The 22,279-nt window shown below is 38.1% G+C and overlaps 1 protein-coding gene across 1 annotated transcript in view; it reads right to left on the bottom strand.

Annotated features, from left to right (window-relative positions):
* Positions 1-22,279, bottom strand: part of FGGY (FGGY carbohydrate kinase domain containing) — a gene marked incomplete at its 3' end in the record, with an annotated part of 308,876 nt that overhangs the window by 84,916 nt on the left and 201,681 nt on the right. The window contains exon 7 of the mRNA XM_080348952.1: positions 1,734-1,849. Within this exon, the coding sequence (XP_080205078.1) occupies positions 1,734-1,849 (116 nt within the window). The remainder of the gene's footprint in view (positions 1-1,733; positions 1,850-22,279) is intronic.

Raw genomic sequence — 22,279 nt, 5'->3', positions numbered from 1 at the left:
CATGAATCTGAAAATCTAAGGTCTTCTCAAGGTGAGAAAAAGCTCTTTAGAAGCTTCAAGCCTACAGTTTGGTGCAATTCTGGAGCTCAGCTTCTGCTCCTCCAATTCCAGTGGAGATGCACCCAGGTATTGCACAGTTCGTTTCTCAAAAATCAATGCAATTGCCCAGGGCACCAGACACTCTCCATTAACTCAGGGAAACATTTTTGTCTTGCAAGAACCACCTATCAATTGAAGTTAATTTCCTGATTTACTTTGTAAGCATTATGTTTCAACAAAAATGTAAGCCTGATATTAGAAACTAATGATTTTTGTCTTGCTAAATGTTGAGCCATATATAGATTAGTTTTATGAGCCTTCCAGCACAACAAAAGGCCCTTTTTATTAATGGCTACTTCATCATTTAAAACATGCATGTTTTGTTTCTTAAAATGGCAAATTGCTTCGCACTGTCCTTGAAGTGCATTGCATAAATATTGTATTAAAGCCTTAGCTTACACTTCATAATTTATTTATTTTAAAAATACTCTTCCATGAGACTACCAGCTACCAAGATGTTCGCTTTTCTGGTAAAAACATACATTTATTGCAAGTCTCATGTTAATTTGTTGAAGATTTGCTAAAAGCCACATGTGATAGATGCTGTAAGAATTGTATTCAAATTAAAACCTCAGGAAGCTGAAAGCCTAATACTAGTAAGTAATCCTAGTAAGTTTTATACTTTTGCATAAGCAGTTTCAGTTGCAGGGAGAAAAGCTGAAATCTATTAAAGGAAGCTTTTAAGTACAATTTTCTGTTAATCTGGAAATGACTTATAGCCTATTTTGTGATAGTCAGAAAAGTTTAGAGATTTCATTACATTTCACTTCACTACAGTTCTCCATACGCCATTTCCATTTCATGTTATTGCATTTAAACTGCTGTACAAACTTGTCCAGAGTGCTAGACATGGAAAAAAAAAAATCAAAAGAAATTTCAGATAATTAACTTTGATGAATGAGCATACTTTAATTCATGCCTGGTAATATTCTTGTTAATGACATGTCTGCTTAGGACATCCATTAAAAGTCCATTAACTTAACAGGGAAAGTCTAATATAGTTATCCTGGAAATTTTCTGGTATATTAACATTATGGACTTTTAATGAATATCTGCTGTAGGATTTGCTATTAGCAAGGCTACCATTCTAATTAAACTTAGGCTCTAAGAGAGTAAAAAAAAAAAAGTAGGAAGATAATAAAAAGCAGAAGTAGCACTTTTTCAAAAAAAAAATTACTATAAGGGAGATTGGTACAAGTCACAAAACACGCTATCAGTAACAGCTATAAATTATTATGTTGTGGCTATTTTTCATAGCCTGTCATCCAATATACCCGTATCAGGTGCTTCCTTCATGTAATCATTTGCTGAGGATCCCATTTACTCCTCTATTGTTGAGTCTAAGCAGTACTGAAAGGCTAGCTAGGTCTTTCAGAAGGGTAGAAGATACATCATTTAAACAGTTTTTCAAGAGAATATCAAGTAAAAAGCATATTTAGGAAAGCTGTTACCTATGGGCATCCAGCCTTGTTATCAACCCATCTGAAGCTTCATCAAGTCCTGCTGACATTTCTGCTGACATTCACAAAAATACAGCAAAAGATCTACTTATATGCATATACCTTTTTATATGTGTATCTCTTTTATATATACATGACTTTATGTGGACATAATGAAACAACCTGCTGATATACCTATTTTTTCGTACTTATCCTTCACCAAATCTTCCAAACCAATCATTTTCCAGAAACTGTCATCCCAACCGCCATCTGAAGTGTACGTCCACTTGCACACTACTGTACAGAGGGACCTAGAAAAGAGACAACATGGGCATAGAATCAGGCAAACAAACACATTTGGTTTTCAATGTGTGACTAGAAAGAAGCTTGTGCAAAATGATCTGTTCATTCACTGGTCAAAAATTCCAAGCATAATGCCAACATCAAAAAAAATTGGTTACTGTTTGGAGTGCATATCCTGAGATACCTTAAAAGGACCTTATGTTTAAGATTCTTCTCTGCTGAAACAGCCCATGGTCTGGCCACTTCATTGCATACATCAGTCAAATAACAGGCCATGTATATGCCAAGAAGACAGCACAGCATGAACAGAACTGCTCTTCAGCAAGCAGCTCAGAGGAAGATTCCTGCTTTTCCAGGTGGCACCTGAATAGCAATGTTTTGCACACTGTATGTCCTCAGAAAACATTTTATTACTTATGTTCAAGCTAAATTACAACTATGGGAGATTATATATGCACTGATAATTAGGTTAAATGGCACCGCAGGTACAAAATGCCTTTATCAGGTGAATATGTACAAGGAAAAACACATTCAATAGAGCTTCTGCACAGCACATGTTCAGGTACCGCTGTCATTAAGTCTGTGTTTCAGCAGAAGTCGATGACAATTCAGTGACACGCTGAAACAGCATCAGCCATGAAACAATTGAGTGTGATATTAAATTCTTCTTTTAAGTCTAATTCCTGATAAGCTAATCCTGAACTTCAGTGTGACAATGCAGCATCACATGTGAGGTTACCATTAAAACACAGTAATAGAAACTAGCAAAGAAATCAGCAAACAGAGAAGCTATTTTTATTTACTACGTACAAATCAAAGCAAAGGCTTCTAGGCGCTGATCGTGTACACACAATAAAGTCAAATAAGAAGAGGAAGAGCCTTTCCACGCAGATGGAAAACTATCTAGAGCTTGGATTCACCACATTTTTGGAGCTGACAATGAGAAACAAGGACGGACAAGCAAGGGCAGGCTTCTCAGCAGGTGGGACAGGTAAAGGCTCTGTTCTCAGTGTCCATCCTCTTATGTGACACTGAGCAGACTGGATGATTATATGGATTGCCCATACTGCCGCCATCTCATGCAGGACAGAAATTTATATTTTAAAGGCATCGTATTTCACTCCCTTCTGTTCTTTTGGAGCGACCATGTTTTTACAATCAGAGGACTGGTGATGTTCATTCACAATCCTGCTGTCACAAAGAGCAAAAAATGCACCTTTCTAACACGAGAATTTATTAATATTACACATTTGAAGGAAAAAAAGAAACAGAAATAGCTATTTATATCCTTAGAAATAGTGTGGACGTTATTTCAGGGTTACTCTTCAAACAATTTTGAACACCCCCTCACCCTTTTTTTTTTTTTTAAAGAGTTTTAGATCAGGCAATTACAATTTGGTGTGCGGTTTGACAACAGGAAAGCACATGACCTGTAACTACAGCAATGACAATGTCAATGTAAGAAGTTCCAGTTACCAAGGATTTAAAAGACCAGCACATAAATCTAGTTAGGACCTTTGACAAAAACTGGGTGAATAAATAAATTCCTGGCTGAAGAAAATACTGGGAAAAAATAAACATTTACCTCAAATCAGCTCAAACTTCTCATTAAAAGGAAAAATAAAGACAGAGTATTTGAAATAAACATCATTTCATCACGTCAGGAAAAATTTAGACATAAAGAGTGAAACAATAATGCATCAAGTTTTCCCAAATATGGTAAATACCAAATAATGACAAATTACCATGAGAACCGAACATGTATTTTTCTAATTAGATCGATGCTATGAACTATTGCCACACCCTTAGAACTGCTCTAAGGGTGAGAGCAAAATGTCACAGCTCCTCACTTGCAAAGATCACAAAGCAGCTCCTGAGTCTCTGTGCTTACCCAAAGAAGAACTGGAGCAGCCTTGCTGGACTCCGAAGAGCATGTTTTGAACACTCCAAGGAACACCACATTACACATATAGTCCCACTGAGACAGTGGGAACAGGGACAGAGCAGCCCTTGCCAATCCACTGAATTCCAGCATAAGGGAGCTCTTACTGGATATGGCTGGACTGAACATCCTCTCATATGAAATGGCAGTAGGGCTGTGAGCATTTTTCATCCTTCTTGTGTAGATTTATAAATGCAAAGTGCTTACAGAAAAAAAAGGATAAATAGTTGATTTCTGGTTGAATTTTTAACACAATATAGAAAGCACGGACTGGGAATTCTTCCCAAATGAATTAAGTGGCAGATCTGTAAGTGGACGGTTCTGTTAAGAAGACCAACCTCAAATCTGAGCTAAAACACTAACCGATTATGTTGGTAGGTTTTTATTTTCATGCCCACGAGAACCTTAAAACCCTTGTAAATGCAGCCCAAGTAGTTACGCTTATCTGGGATTTCAGCTGCCTATTCCACCCTTGCTCCTACTCAATTGTCATGTAAAAATTACATGTTTAATTGAACGATAGAGCTTCATACAAATCCTTAATATCTAAGAGAATGTATTATACTATAGAAAGGCATTCTGGTCTCTTAGATAATAACTCAAGAAAAAATTTTAGATGCCTGCAATGACAGATTAACTTCACTACATTCTTCAAAAGAACCTGATTGTGTTCAACTCCAATCCCTACCACTTACTTGATGAGGTCCTCTAACACTTACTCAGCTGCTCGATTTTTATGTCTTAAGAGAGCTGTATGTACATGTAGAAAGAGTAATTTGTTCCTGTTTTTTTCAGCTTTGAATACCAAGGGTATATACACATATTAGCTTTATGGGTAACTGCTCAGAAATTCTCCTCCAGAGTATCACTCTAAGAAAGTGACAGTGGGACACTCAACTTGGAAAAACGGTATCCAGAAAGACATTATGGAAAAGTGGAAGCTATGGAACCAAATCATTACTTCAACAAAGAAAGTCTCAACTATAGAAGATTTTGTATTTCACAGCAACTCCTAAGTGTTTTCCAAACTATTTGGCAGTATTGCCTCAATTATTTGGCCATAAACACTAGCACTAGCTAAAGCTGGATGAACCAGAGGGATAGAAGTAAATGTTTCTCATACTTCACTACCAGGATCAACTGGGTTCCAAAGGTGCTGAGTTAACAGGCGATCACTTAGGCAACAGTCCTCTCCCAGCTCCCTGGTCTAATACAGCACTTAAGCAAACGTGATGGTGCAGAACCCCTCAGCAGCACAGACCAGATTTAGCTAGGCTGAAATACCATTAAATTGAAGACTGTTTTCCTCAAGTGTACTCTCCACACAATGAAATGAAAGATTGCCTCTCTTTTGCATGGAAAACTTATTTTATTTAAACCAGATTTTCAACAGGAACATGATTATGTTTAGCATTTCTTACAAATTCAAGTCTACAAGGAACTATAGGATTTTCTTGCATACAACAGCCTCAAAAAAAAAAATCTCTGCCACATTCATTACAAAGTAGATTTGGCTGGGCACAACATATTACACAATCCTTTCTATTACTGTCTATCTCTGAGTTTTTGCACATCTCTTGCTAAGGACTGACTGTGGATGTGCTGAAGTCTTGTATGATCAGAATCTCAGCACTCTGAAAATCCACCAGCAGCTATGTCCTCATAAGAAAACCAGGACGTTCAGGGAGTCTGTAGTGGTTGAACACACACTGGTAATTCCCAAAATGCTTTCTGGAAGCAACTGTTTGCCCCCACTAACATTCAAAATCATTCAGGGCAACTACATTAGTGGCAAAAGTAAATCTGGTGTTCAAAGTCAGTTGATATATGGCTCTTGCTGCATTGTCTACCCATTCTGAGTATTATCTCACACTGTTGTACTTCTTGGAGAGAAATAGATTAGATACAATCAATAAAAAATGGGAAATATTGCACTTAGTTATCACCATCAAAATGTATCTAAAAGATCACGTCACAAAAAACTTCTCCATACCTACTTAAGAGTTGCCAGAGCTTTACACTCTGGTCTGTTCTTTGCTGACACCAACTCTCACACTCCAAAAGGGATAAAGCAAGGACACGACCCCCAAATCTGCAAAAGTTCTGCCCTGCCTGGGAGAACATTTGCTATTTTTGACAACAAAATACAGCTGGGGGGTGGAAGGGGGAGGATTCCATAACTGCAGTGGTCTCTGGAAGTCATCCTAGTTATGCGTATAGACTAATGTAACAGGCCTACTAACAAAGACAGTTAGCATAGGAAGTATTTTTTTCGCTGAAAAATAACCCCATAAGGCATTTATATGTGACCTCCCATTCAAGAGGGTGGGTACAATACTAGTCAGACAGGAAAATTAGTCAGTCTCCAGCTTTAATGGCAGAGAACCTTGTCTTAACCATCCTTAAGTGAATGGAAGCTTTGCTCTTGATTCCAAAGCAAGTGGATCTGCTTGATTCATCCTAACTGCTCACGAATTAATTAAAACTCATTAAGATAACTAATTTTGCAGGTATCATTAATAGTGTAACAGTTTAATCACAAAATATGCTCAATTGAACACTTTCACGAGAGTGATGCAGCGGCGATGAACTGACATCAAGTCCACCTGCTGCAAAAAACAAAGTCCTACAGATGCTGGGATAGCGTTTAGTCAGGTCCCAAAAGAAACAGCATGCAGTAGGCTAAAGTAACTTTCTGTGTTCTGTTGCATTATTTATTTAAAGCTACAAAGAATAATGAAGAACCAAGAAAGCTGTATGACGTTCAGAAGGCAAGAAGGAGACCTGAAACAATGGAGTGTGACTGTCAAGCATCAAACATGTTTTTTCTTTTCTTCTGCAAGCTTCAAATTTAAAACAGATTTTTGAATTCAAATAGAAAACCAGGGCTTAGGTTCTGCTCAAGCGAACTTCTCCACATGCTTACATCTGGACCAAGCTGTCAGTGTCCTCCCAAATTATGCACCCCACAGTCTCGAGGGTTTTTTAAAAAAAAATGAGCAATTCACCACTCTAACACAGTCACAGATCTGACAGAGGTTTTTGCAAAAATGTTCCAGACAAAAAAGTTGAGACACATACTCCCAGCATCCAAGCTTTATATTAAGCAGAACTGGGCACTGGTACTGCAAGAGCCTGAAATACAGCAAAGGTTATCACAGAGCAAAACGAAACATGATTATTCTCTGCTTCATTATGGCTAATGCCACGTACATTAGTACATGACCTTTGAAATAGAACCACATTATTAGATCCACATATACCACTGTTATCCATATCTGTCACAGCAATGTCTCTGCCTGCCTGGTATATTTGGCGGCTTTGGGGTGAATGGGAAAAGAAGAGGATAATTTGTCCTAAGGGAATACTTCTTCAGTAACAGGAGAAAAATGTGACACCTAGTCATTTAGTCTTGAAATGTATAAAATGTATGAGATGTTGCCCATGTTAAGTGTTTGCTAAAAAGCCTCAGAGAGCAGTGGGTTGAGCTCCCAGCAGCGTTAGAAGAGCTGCACCTGTTGTCACTCAGTTACTACACAGATCTCTCAGGCAGATTAGTTTTAAACCACAGGGCCAAGTTAGTCTGGGTGTGCTCTATTTTACATACCCTGTCTGCATTCTGCTCATTTCACCTATTCAACAGCTCTTTAATTGCATATGCACAAACCAAAACATGTCAGGGTCTGTTCCATCCACCCAACTGTGCAAATCCCAAGTTCCTAATATTTACAACACACAGCTTTTTATTATTATTGCCTTTGACCCAAAGTCTATGAAATTCCTGCCTGCCCAAACCCATTGTCTTACTACCACAGTGCAATATGACTCTTGCCTGAAAAAGGTTTTCTTCTCCTAACAAAACACTAAACATGCCAAACAAAAAAAGGCAGGTGGGGAAGCCTGTTTGGGACAACTAGCAGACACATTCCAGTTGTACTCAGAGGCCTCAAAGTTCAGTCTTTGCATGTCTGAGGACTTAAACCAGGCCAGTAAAGGTAGCAAGAAAACTATGGTATTCAATGTAAGCAATTCTACTGTCTTCATCCTTTCTATGCTCTGGATAACACTTATATTTATCATAAACAGTAAAACGTAGTCTGACTGCCATTTCAGGTTTTTTTAAAAAGTAACACAGCAAAAGCAAGGCTGTCTCCCTGATTTGAAATCTTCACTAAAACTGCAGAGAGAAAAAAAATACATGTAATACAGATAAGTATATATAAAAAACACTAGGATTCATTTCCTTCCTTCTGTATGATGCAATGAAATGCCAGTATTTGTTAACACCAAGGTCAATAGCAATTTTGTCATATTTCACAGGTGAAATAGAATTAAACTCTATATCTCAATGCTCAAGAGTTAATGTTTCAAAAATTATTTGGATTTTACTGAATTTGACTCTATTATACCTTTCCAAACCATTTCAAGCCAAATTTTTAGGCGCAAAAAAATTATATTGAAGTACTTAAATTTGGCCTAAAGATTTAACAGGTATTCTTTAAAATTTGTGCTTAAAGTACTTGTTTGACAAGATACACTACTCCCTCCATTTTTTCTGAACACCACTGACTCAGTGAACTTGTATGGTCCTAAAAGACTCCTTGACAAACAATAAGACTAAATTTTGGTGTGAAAATCTGTGAACTTGTAATCAGCAGCTCTGTTGGCTTCACATCTGGAAAGTCAAAAGTCTCACTGGATTGATGGCAAAGCTTTTACCTATAAACGTAAACCAGGTCTCCCTTCCACTACCCTATATCTCCCTGCCAAAGCACATTCTGTGAAAGAGCAAAGTATTCTTTTAGGTAAGATGAAAGCTCTTGGGAAACTTCAGGTACATCACGGCCCTTGAGGGACTGGTATCCATCAAATCTCTGACCAACAGGCCTAAGCATTACACCAGGACTTCAAAACTGATTTATCAGACAAGGAAACACAGGGCACTGAAAGAACTATTGGAGTTTGCCCAGTTTCCACTCAGATGAAACGGAAATTTTCTCTTTCAAGCTTGTGAGGTATTAGGTCACACTTCATCGATGCTCTGGGAGACCTGCACTACAGATCCAAGCACAAAAATGGTCCCTATGCCTCAAGGGGCAGCTGTCCCCAGGCATATAAAACAGCAGATGTGGTCACAACTGGTTTTCTTATGCAATAAGCAGAAGCTCCAGTTCTGTCAAAGGTCGCACCACGTGAAGAAAAGCATTGGCTAAGCAGGTTTCACGAATACTGCAGAAGCATTTCAAGGCAGACATATTACCAGGGGCTTTTAGGTCTGTTGTGAGGATATAGCATGTAGCAACAGGACTCTTGACTCTTCTGAGCACACACCACCTCATGGGCGCGCAAAGGTCCCAGTCACAGCCTTTAGCAACAACCCGTGAGCAGGAAAGTCTTTCAATTAGTAAATTAAAAAAAAAGTATTTCTGTAAAGGAGAAAGAGTAATTAACTCGAACCTCACTTTAGGATTTGGTGTTCATGCTTTAACTCTTAGGATGTTTTTGGCTGCCTTTTTAATCACGGAATTTTCTAAGCAAATACAGTGCTTACTTAAAGGCATATATTTTATTGTACAAAAAATACAATTCACATTTGCAATTTTCTACACCCACTTCTATAATTAATCTCCTCTGAGTACAGCCACTCCCTGACAAGATTCCACATTATATTTAAACTCTGAGTGCCACTTAGACAGAAAGAAAAAAAAGAATGACAGGATCATTTTCAAAGACTACATAGCAGTACGAGGTTTCAAAGCAGCAAAGTACTTTTAATTCTGGTATCAACCTATTGACCACCTCAACCAGAGTTAAGGGTGACCTCCAATTACCACTACAATAAGCACAGAAGTCTCTTGAGAAATATAGTGTAGATGTTTCCTATACTCCAGAAGAGGTGTGAGACTGATGTTGTATTGCACAGATAAACCTCGAACTTAATGACATATTGTTGGCAAAAGCACTTCAGTGACGTTCAGACCCTAATGATCAACCCACATAAGTAAAATGCTATGTTGGATAAGGTACCTTAAAAATGCAACTTTTGTATATCTTGCTAGTGACATGAAAGGATGAATTTGATATGTAACTATTATAAGACAGCTGTCATGTTTTACTTTTTCGTAAATATACACACAGACACATGTATTTTCACACACATAAGGATATTTACTTTGGATGGGGAGAATGTACCTGCCTGTAATTGTTTGCTGTAATCTATTTAAACCTGTCCTTTAAAAAATATAAATAAATGTATCATCAAACACTGCAAATGAAAAAGTCATACAACAGATGATGAATCACACTAACTAAAATGAGAGTATGCTTCTTTTACTATTTGGAACAGAGTGCAAATTAAAAAAAAATAAATTAAAAAAAAAAAAGGTGTGTTTCTCATTAGGAACACACTAGCAAAAGATTTAAAGGCCTAGACTCTTAAATTCAGTTTTCCTAGAAGAAGTTATGTCATCCGACCTGAAAGGAACCACCCATCTCAAATGCAACATATCGAGTCAGATTAGTCCCTTGTGTACATCCAGTAATTTCAGTGGATTCATACCAGTGATGCATTTAGCTAAACATGTTAAGTTTGACCAGAAAATACAAAATAAGAATATTGTATCCACCCACATACGCCTCACCATGTCATGAGGCAATGGGAAGCAGTCAGGAGACTGCTTGGTTTTTTATTAATTTCATTCTGTATTATATTACAGACAACCAACCAAGATTCAAGCCCATTGTCTTCTGCATTGTTGAAAAACACATAATGAGACACAGTCCTAGACACAAAAATGTCTTGTCTAGACGAATCAGACATAGCATGTGGGACTGGAAATATTAATCCATTCCCTTAGAAGATGGCAAACAGAGGCAAAAGAAATTGAGTGACTTGGCCAAAGGTCAAAGAGTAAACCCCATTCAGACCCCTGAATTGAATCTTGAACTCCAGAGACTCAGTCTAGAGACCCAGGCAGAAAGACACCATTCAGATTCTATGATGTTGAACATTTTAAAAGCTTTCCTATGCACAGCTACAGCCTAAATCTTTAAATGTGAGAGTAACAATAAGCACACACATATATAAATTTGAATCTCTTTGCCACTGTAAGTTTTAAAAGCTTAATAAGCAAAGCAGAGTTTATAAAAATAATCCAAAAATGGCAAAGCAAATGAAAAGCACAACTGGAAATAAAGCCCACATATCAAGCTGCTCCAGTCCGGCAGCCTGCCCTCTGGACATACCTCCTGATATTATGCAACATCAGCAGTGTTTCAGTTCAATTTATTCAGAAGAATACACTCTTTCAAGCTCAGTATTTCAAGTAAACCACTCTGCAATAGGAAGTCAAATAATTATTTCAATTAAGATCTTGGATTTAAAAAACATATCTTCTGTTACCTTCTTCAGGCAGTTAAAACTACTAGACAATTAAAATGGAAAGTATTGCTGTACAGAGCCAGTACACAGCTTTCCTCTGGAAGACTAATCTTGAGCACGTTTACCATAGTTCAAGGCTTCATTAAACACTCAATGAAGCTAGTCAAAAGATTTAGCCAAGACTACAAGTAATGGCAAAAAAAAAAAGCCAGGTTTCAGGCAAGCTCCCTCACCACCACACGGCTTTTGATGGACTGAGATTACTCCCTTTGGCATGACAAATTTCTCCCAGGACAATAACGGTAGCACACCACTACTCACACATGCATCACCTCCACATCTGTCGGTACCAGTCGGTGCTGCAGTCACACAGATCCTCACATCTCTTACCTATGCTCTAATGGACTTTATTATTCCAGAGGATTGGCATCAGCAGGCTAGAGGAAGATTGTGGTTATTAGCTCCATGACACTTTATCCTTCTCCTGTGTGAAAAGTAAACGTGGGACATGTACCATCAACATCGACGTTGAAGCACCACAAAGACTTAGGAAACACTGTGGACTTTTCCAGTGGTTTAGAAAGTGTGGCGCGATGCTGCGGGTGAAGTCTGGCCAGCAGCCATGTGGACACTGACACCCTATGGACTGACTAGTAAAGCAAATCTCCACATGAGCAATGCTACACGTCACAGTGTGGTTTATGCTCTTTTCATAGAATTGAGTAAAATTAGAGGGGTGAGAAAAAACCCACTCTTACAACCCTAACATTGATATGTTGAGAAAACTATTAGTCCAGAAATCTCTTCACAAGTTCACTATAAAGACACATTTTACTAATTTATGAGTAAATAATGTATCTATTCCTGACATCAAAACTGCTGAGAGGCTAATTTAGCACAGTACTTGAATGTATGTGTGAGTATAAAGTCCTGAAGAAATGTCAGTGGATTTAATGGGAGTTTTTATCAGCTTAGTCAGATGATGCTGAACTGGAACCCAGGCTGTCATGCACTTGTGGCCAGACAAAGCCTAAGTGAAACCAGAACAGAAGCAGGGGAATTGCCAAGAGTAGTGCAATAAAAGAAAGTTTTAATAACTACATTTTGATGCAGACTGATCCGATTTCACATGCTGAACTCTCAATATTGAGCCCCCCTCCTTTACTTAGGCAAACCACCTTTAAGTATTTCTCAAGTTAGGATGACAGGATTCGCCTGCCATGCGCACCTGAATCAAAGATTCACATCAGAGACTCCTACATAGGCAATGAGGTGTGTTTTTACCTCCAATAACAAAAATCAGTTCAGTTCATGTATAATCTTAAAATCATAAGTCATTCCTAAATACTAGGTAAATTGGGTCAAAATTTCCAGTCATTAGTATCAATTTTTAAAAATATTTTTGATGGTAGATTTAAAGTAAGTCATTTAAATCAAAGGAAAAGCAAGACAGCTCATTTCACATACATCATAGGCTGTACTGGATGCTTGTATTTTAATATTTTATACTACAGTATCACTGTATATTTAATACCAATAATGGTTCAAGTTTAAAGTCCTTTGGAATTGTACTCATGTAAAAAAAGAAGGTAAATTTTTGTTCAAATCTGAAAAGGCAAGGAGATCAACAGTATTATTTGGATAGCTGTGTGATTTTGCAAACCAAAGAAAACCTCACCAAATAGAACCAGAGTTTTGAAACAGGTAACCAGAGTAAAAGCATATATAAATTTCCACTAAATTAAGAATGAGGAAAAAACCAAACAAAACAAAACAGCAAAAACATCTTATGTAAATAAGTAGAGAGAGGATTGGGAGATGAATACTGAAAATAAGGAAGGCTACAGAGTATATAAATCAGGTGTCATTATTCCTCAGAACACAGCAATAAAGACCTTCAAACAAAAAAGCAATCATTATGCAATTGAAAAAGGGCATGGAATTGAAAAAGGGCATGGGTACTGCTGGGATCAAAACCTTAACAGGATTTTTTAATTAAAAGAGACTATATTACATGGATATCTAGATGGCTTGCACTCATAATAACAGAGAGGAATATAAGCGAACATAAGCCCACATTAACTGAGCATGATTTAAAAGAACTAACCCCAGAAGGATGTTAACATGTTGCGAATTCTACGACTCCTTCCTCCTTTGCTAACTCTCAAACAATTACTGTGGCCATGGTAAAAGAGAAGTGACTGGACAAAATGAACCTGCACTTCGACTTGTAACAAACAAATGGATTCTTGGAAAGATGTTACTCTTCTAATTTCAGATGCTTTTGCCTGTTACAAAAGGAAGGTGGACATCAATGGTTTTTACACTCATTTAAATCCTAAAAACAACTTAATCTGGGACTGAACATCCACAGTGCTCTCAGAGCCAGAGCTAACCCTCCCAGGGAAAGCGGGTGATGCCTGAGCTTGCCTGACACTAAACGCTGTGAAAGGTGATGGTTGAACCAGAAGGGTGGTGTTTACCACTACTCTTAACTCTAATGAACCCTTTAATGGAGTTCTAACAATGCTAAAATCTGTCTTAGCCTTTCTTGATACTTGAATTATACTGCAATACTTGCAGAAAATACAAATGCTTGCAAATGCTGCAAGCACAGAGAAGAATGGACAAAAAGTTAATTCAAAATCCCTATATTAGCTACCTGAAAAAAAAATAAAGAATGCTTTATTCTCTCTTTAATGCTTTTTATTTTTTTAATGAAAAAAACCCCAAGATTTTCCATACTTGTGTGTTTTACCAAAATAAGTGATAGAAGTAAAAAGATTACTCCATAGAAATGCTGTACAATTTTTATGCAAGAGAAATTAAGAAAAAAATCCAATGCAATCCTGTAAACTACTATTTATCTATGAACTTGGTCCTACAAAGACTTAGGTGTGAGTAATCTGACCTGAACAAATATCGTCTTTGACGTCAACTGGAGCATTTATATAAGTCACGTGTTTGCATAAGCAACTGCAGGATTGTGCTTGACTTATTCTATATAGTCTTTACTAACTCCAGCAATTAAGTCAGCAATATCAGGCTGTACATTAAGCCATTTTCCTTAACGTAAAGTGGTTTGCACCTTGACAAAATTAACTCACTGGTGTTCTAAGATGGCTCTAGAGGGAAAAGGTCAATTTTCACTGCTACAAGAGGCAGCAGAAATCCTACAGTCAGAATTTAACTGAGTTCTCCTGCCCTTACTTGCCATGGATGGTGTGAGAATGAGGAGGGACAGCATGAGATCTGCTGTCCTGCAGTAATCAGAGATACACAACTCTGGGCTGCAGTAATGAAAAATAGAAATAAATAAAGAAACAAATCTACATCCAGATCAAAAAATAATAGCAAGTGCCACCTAAAAGGCAGCAGTTATTTAAAGAGATTTTTCTGGAAGAAGGAATAATGTGTTGTACCATGGGCTAAATCCACAGTACGTTAACTGTCTGAAGATGCTCTTGTCCTATGACAAGTGCTGCCAGCCAGATGGCTCAGCTGGAGCAAGACAGCAGATGAAAACTTCTCTGGGTGGACTGACTTTGATTTTTCCAAATACGCAATTTCTTTATAATCCTTACCAATCAATCTCAATTAATAACTGTTTGCAAATTGTTATCTGTGTAATACTGAAAGCTTCTCTGGGCCTGAGTGGACAAAAAGTTCAGAGAAAAATGAACAGTGTAAGAACAGTTCCCCAAACATTCATACAACCAACAGCCTGTTCACACCAACATGCTTGGACAGCAAATAAAGGACCCAGACCAGCAAAGCACTTAAGCATATGCTTTAACTTTAAGCACGTGCCTAAGTGCTTTGCTGGAAAAAAGCCCAAAGAGAATAATGAATATGGTTAAACGAAAAGCCCTTCAGAACTGGACTGACTGCTTTGTTTTTCCATTAACTCTAGTTGCTAGTAAACACAAGCTTGGTCTGAGCATCCTGCCCAGTATATTTAACCCATATCACAAAAATAGCCATCTGGTACAAGCAATCTCTTTATTCAAGGAAGTTCCATGAATTAGAAAGCAAGGGGACTGCAAGACACATTTGGGATTCAGGCTACTTGTAAGGCACAAGTAGAAGCAGCACCCTCATGTCTCTTTGAGAGGCAAACCCATGTGAAGGCCCTAACCATTAAATACTCTTTTAGTAGTTGACCACACAAGCCCACATTGTCCTGACTCTTCCACCTCTTACATCAAGCCCCAAAAAACACATTTTGGAGACCTCACCAAGAAGGCACAAAACACTGCCACAGGACCGATGGTTTGTCTTCCCCTCCCTGTCTTGCAAAGGAAAAAAAATCCAAGCTTGGAGAAGATAATTTCCGACTCTGGGCTTTGGGAATGTGACAGTCTTTTTTTATTACCTCCACCTTCATCCACTAATAACATTTTTATATGCATCAAGTTTACCTCCAAACCAGAATGAAAACAAAATTTCCTAGAATATCTTAAGCAAAATGGATGTTAAAAAAAAGTCTGGAGTCCAAAAATGGAAAGATGATTAAGGAGGCAGGTGAAGTTGGAATGAAACAATAATAAAAAGCCCTAAGAACACATCATATATTCATAGCTCTTGAATCATTAAGGTTTTGCATGACAGCTCTCACAAGCACCGGTATGGCAAACTCACTGACTTTTAAGCAGGAGTGAAAGTGGTTAAGCCCTAAGACAAATAATTTGAAAATCTCAGCACAAGTCTGATCTCAGAGAGTTTAAAGGAATGCAGACTGCCCAAAAACACAGCAGCTGTTTGTTTTTTCTGCCACCTTTCCAAGGTTCATGTCTGGAGTGAGGATAAACAGTTCTGAAAAAAAGTTATGTGGAGTTCAGACTTTAAGAAAATAAAGTATCAGACTAGTATTTCTTGCAGAAAGATTAAAAAACCCCAAACCTTAAATTATTCAGTCCTGGAGGTTTTCAGGTAGAGCTCTAAGGAGCAGAGAGGTACATGGCTTGAGGCTTCAATATATTAAAATGCTTTCTCAAAACCAGTCTGCATTTTCAAAAGCTAGGCCTGATGTGGTTTTCTTGAGCAATATTCCTCCAAGCAGTGTTTCAAATTTAATAAGGTAAGACTGTATTCCCTATTTTATGCACACATGTGTGCGTACACACACAAATAGAAACCTTTTTCAGATAAAGCAACAAGTAAACAAAATAGCGGATGAAGCCTTAGAGATCAACCTGATTTCCATCAGCATAGATATCACAGTTGCAAGGCAACTTGTGCTACGCCATTTTGGACATCACTTGTTATACTCTCCCTCCTTCTTTCTCTCTATTGTTCTCTTTGTGCCAAAGCAAATGAGCATCCACTATAATTAACGTGGCTCTTGATAGGTTAGGCAATTAGAAATCTCTTGACTCAACGTTTTTAGTAGGTATAACTTCCATTTGATCCACATTTTTTAAAGAGACATAACCTGAAAAACAAACAGTTAAGAGGAAATTCACTTGGGTTACCAGTGAAGCTAAACAGTGTAAATAAAGATTATCTGTGTTATTACAGGCAGCTCAGAAACAGCAGGAAATTTCAGGCACCATACTGGGATTCAACATCTGTTTATGAACTGTCCTTATACACAAAATGGAGAGTTGTTACAGGATAGAGTATACAAAATCAGGAAGTCTAAAACAAAGTGGAATCCCTCCAGAGTGCTTTCCTGTTATACTCATACCTGGTGGTATTGGGGCATCAGCATGAGGAATGGTGAACACTAAAGAACTCCAAGTTGTCTTTCAGAGACACATTCAAATTAAACACATCACAGACAAGCAGTATCCAGACATATAAAAGATCCTGTTCATGAAGTGCAAATATGAAGAAGAGTTGTCAGTGTGACTTGCTCATCCACATCCCCATTTTCCCATCTTTCCAGGGAGATGAAAGCACTATACAGCATTAACCTCATATACAGATGCTGTATTCAAGGAATTAAGGCCAATGTCACGCCTACTTTTTCAATTAAGACAGGAAGCACACTGTTTCTTGAAAGTAAAATTATATCATAATATTACGTTTTCTCGAAAGAGATTTTATTAGATGCAACAACAAATCAGCATCAAAAGCTCCTAAGTACAGCTTAATGAAGGGAATCTTAGAAGACGAAAACTATAGGAAAATAATTTCTTTCCTGGGTATTTTGTGGCATGTTTCCCCCCTCTCATCACATTTAACTAAATATAAAAGCACCTTACTGTGAAGACCCAGCCTCATCCCTCAGAAGAAAGCACTAACCTTGGGAAATGAGGTTGGAAGGAGAGAAAAGTATCTTTCAAAGTTGTAAGTTTGAAAACTGTAAGTTTCAAACTACAGCAAATGGAAGTTGGAGTTTTTCTTTCTTCCTAATAACATGTACTACACACGCATAAATGCAAGTGGGTTTGGGGGTTGGGGAGTATGAAGGTCTTTCCTACTGTCCTTCCCACTTTGGCAAAAATTTCTTGTGCACGGGTATGAGAGGCAATTGCAGGGCCACCTACCACTAAGTCCCTTCTGCTCCAGCAGTGGCACACAGAGCCTGGGAACAACAGCAGCAGAGCCACAGCTCCAGGGCTCTGAGCTGAGCCTGGCAGGTGACACATGGAGAGGCGCTCTGAGGAATGTCAGTTGTTTCCAAATCACTTCTCAGGAAGGGACAAGGATACATCTATACTGCAAAACCCCAGCAAGCTCATAACTCAGGCTAACGAATCTGAGATGGAGCACTTGAACTGAAATGAAGTGGACAAACAGAGGCTTTAACTAAGATTAGCAGCTCCGGGGGCAGTTTAAAGCCGAGTGTAAACAATCTGAACCAAATATATATAAAACCCAAATGTCATCTGGAGCCAACTAAGAGTAAAATATAGAACTTCCACTTCATTTTAAAATTAAACTAACAGCCATGGTGGAATCTGAAATTTCAATGATCCTATCCACAGGAGAAATAATTTTCCCATGCACGCAAGGTCTGACAACCAATCAGCATGACATCTCTGCTGTATCACACTGCAATCCTTACTGCTTCATCTGTTTCTCTCAAGTCAGACAGTCAGAAGCCTACCATCGAAATTTAATTAAAGAAGGCAGTAAGAAAATAAACAATCTTCCTTGGAATGTCTTTGATTCTGTAAGTACATGTTCATTTCATCCACTGAAGACTGAATTACAACCTTTCATCTAATGAGCAGCTTAATGGAATGGGGCTGGAATAAAGAATGAAGGAAGAGACGGAAAAAACAAATCTTGGTGATTTTGTACAACACATAATATATTTATATAATATTGGGCTCATTATCTGGCAACATCAATTTGCAAGCTACAGTAAAAGTGTTCACTATCTTAATGCAAGTAGAAGACATAGGCAAGCACTTATACCAAATCAATAACCAGATCTTACTTATAGTTAAAGCAGCAGATGCTCTACCACAAGGCAGAAATGACAGAACATCTATGCAGAAGTGTCTGCTTTCTTTAGATACATTCTTGAAAGCACCGTATCATTTATCTAATATTATTTTTATAGGCAGATGACAGGTCAGGCATACAAGTACACTATTTTAAAGGTTACGGAGCTGGCAAAATTGGTATCACCGCCATGGACAAAGAATCATTTTCTTTTGAAGTCTTCGTGGTCAGGTTATTTACATTTCACAGTTAAAAGGCTCCTCTCTGGATAATATGGATGCTAAAACAAATACGAGAAAAAGTCCTCTGTAAGCTAATGCTACTTTAAAGAGGTAATGTAAATCAATCCTGACACCAGCGTCATCCTCAAGCACGATGAGAATTTCCAGTGAAAAGTTACTAACATTAAACAGATTCAGAGAGTCAGCCAACAAAAATAAAGCAAACGTGTAAGCAAACTGCCTTCCAGGCCAAGACTGTTGTTACAGCCATGTATTACAGTGAAAAGGAGAGGAGGAACACTGGTGGTGAAAAGCGTTTGTTTGGGAAGTCTGGAGGAAGAATTGGTCCAGAATAAATAAATTCTAGTGTGATCTGTGAAAATGCCTATGGAACAGGACACCTAATTCTCACTGAATGTTAGACAGAAAGCTGGATGCCCAGCTAAACACTTAAAAGAACATTACCCTTCAAATTATATGGCTCTCTTCCCATCTATAAAATAATAATGCCACTTTCTTAGTTAAGAGCAGCATTTTTAAAGTTGAATTTAAGACTCTTTCATATGCGAGATATTACAGAAGAGTAAAGGTGGTGGTTGTTGGTTTTTTTTTAAAAAAAAAAAGAAGAGCCCCTTATGGAATAAAAAAATTTGACTTTAATACTTTTGAGCACTATACGTACACATATAATGCACAGACTTCATGCTACACAGCCTTCTTCTCCTTCACTGGATAAGAACACTCCTGGAATGTTATTGTTTTCAGGGGGTGGTTTTTAAGAATTTACTGTGAATATATGCATTCTATATGTGCACACTGAAGCACTGCTGGGCCTGTAAGTGACCCAGGAGTTCATAAACATGGCTATTTTCTCATCACATTCAAATTTATGCAAGAAAGCAATTGTTACACAGCTCTTGCTGAACAGAGACCTGATCTCACAAGGGACGAGGGCTTTGCATGGGGCTTTCCACGGTGTTTTAAAATAAGGAAGAGTTCAAACAAGATGACAAGATTGTTTATATGATGTCTTGTACCAAGAGGGTCAGATCCCTGAGGGCACTCAAAGAAGCTAATGCAAAAGAAACATACAGTCCTTGAACAGCCAGCCTACATCTGAAAAGAACCGAAATCATTGTAAAAAACCAAGATTAAGATAACTGAAAGACAACAAGTTTCTCTGTGGTTTCTGTCTTGTCATTCCTCAGAATTTAGGGCCATAACACCACAAACCCCTTCGATACTCGCCCACCCCAGTTCAGTGAAGCACAGTTATCTAGTGCCACCCTTATTTAACTCGTCAGCAAGTCAGATCTCAAAGACTCCAACCCATCTCTTTACAAACTTTATTAAGGGGAGATTATGATCTGACCCTCAGAGAACCTGATGATTACAGTGTTCATATATATATATATGTATATTGCTTCTGCACAGGATCAACAATGAAAGGGTTGTTTAAACACAGCTCCTTTGCTTCGATGGAAAACTGTGTGTACCACTCATCAGCTCAACTAAATGTTAATGACTACTATGGAAATATAAAAGACAGGGACATTTTCTGATACACACCATATATTTATTTAAGAGGCTTCTTATGATGTAGGATGTGGCATTTTGAGACTGAAGACCTTTAACAGCAATGAATATATGAACCCTGTTTTGTTTTATTATCGTTTTTTCAAAGCACCGGAGAATGTCTTCACCATCACACAGACACACACTCTCGCATATACACAGACTCTCAAACTACCACACTAGGCAAGATCAGAGCTTAACAGCCAACAAAACACACATTCAATCCCTGAGATCATTTTCCTGAAATAGAAAACTACATATGTTTCTCAAATTTCATATCAAGCCACTGCACAGCCTGAACTGCAGGGGAGAACAGAGCCAAGCCCGCCTTTGGGCTTAGGGGAGTAAGAACCTGAAAACAAGATGATTCTTTTCATATCACTACATTTCTTGTCCACAATCTAAACTTACAAACACCCCCGTTTAACAGCATTTCTAGCAGGGGTTGCTTATCAAGCAGCCTTTGCTTTGTCAAATTAAGACACATCGCCTTGGATTAGTGAGACTCCCTGAGTTCAAAATGACTTCATGGTTGGCTCAGAGTTCACTGTCTCTGTGGCAAGTTGCCAGTAATACATCTACTACTGCGCCTGCCCCCAATCCTTTTCTATACTGACCTAGCTGACTTTTTTTTTTTTTTTTTTAAGCAGCAAATGAACACAATAGAAAACTAAGGGCTAGATACTGTCACAGCTAATTAACAATCCCAACATCTTAAAAGAAATAACCAAAGTAGTAAATATTTGAAGATCTGAATGCAAGTCTCCAAAATGCAATCTCTCAACGTATGTCAAAGCTGTTGAAAAGGGACAATGCAGTTTTTCTTCACTGTGCAGATACCGTTCGACACTATGAAGGGCTCCTGTTCTGGTGGAAAACACATTAAGCTTCTTTTGCTAATATTTTGTAAAGGGCATTTGTACAATAACAATAGCTAAAGCTTCCTGTTTGCCTGTGTGCTTCCTGGCTAACATTAACGAGACCTGCTAACCATTTTCTTATTTAGCACACAGAACTCTTTCAGTTTACTCTGTAGACTCAAGGACATGTCATTTTTACATTTAAAAAAAATCCTAACAGTAATAGCCCACATTGCACCTGCCCTTCACAGTCCTGATAACTTTTACAGCCACACATTTCATATTTTCCTACATTGAGTCAGTCTGTGTGTCACCACCAGTCTCCAAAGAACGTGTTTTGATTTTCTTGAAAGCCTGATCGAAGTGGAATTCTCTCATTTGGCAAAGATATCATCACAGGGACACTTGCTTTTGGCTCCATTACAAGAAATTCATGGTACTTTGGTTGTCCAATCCACAAAAACACCATCCCTCCCCTCCCAAACAGCCCTTCAAGATAATTCTCCCTTCTCCAGAGACTTCTCCAATCAAGTCTGCAAGCCTGAAGTCTTGGGTTTCACTTCATAAACAGGACACAAAACCCAAGTGCAATTCAGGATACTGTCACCACCACACGGGTTGCAGTGCTAATCAGGAAAGCTTTCTGAAATATTTCCTAGCCCCTTTATTTACAGAGAGAGGTCTAAATTTTAGATCAGACATCTTTTGAAGTAGGCACAAAACATAAACAAGAAGCAGCCAAATGCGAGAATTGCCGCCAAAGGATATACGTTAGTCATGGCAGGGCTAGGACAGAAGGGAAGGGCAGATGGCCCCAAAAACTGGTGTCTGTGCTGCTCCAGTCACAACATCTCATTAACCAGGATTTCCCAATCCTTTAAAAATACACTGGCACCCTTCAGAAAATCATTTAACTCGCACCAGTTTGCTTTCTCAACAGTGCCTCTAAACACAGGCTCCTCTTCCAAACTCTCTTTATTTTCAAAGTTTCCAGCCTATCTGGATAAATTATTCAGTGAGAACACTACTAACCACAGTGATGAAATACCTCACAGTGG

The sequence above is a fragment of the Nesoenas mayeri genome, assembly GCF_963082525.1.
Source record: "Nesoenas mayeri genome assembly, chromosome: 8".
NCBI lineage: Eukaryota > Metazoa > Chordata > Aves > Columbiformes > Columbidae > Nesoenas > Nesoenas mayeri.
This window is presented reverse-complemented; position numbering and strand designations above follow the sequence as displayed.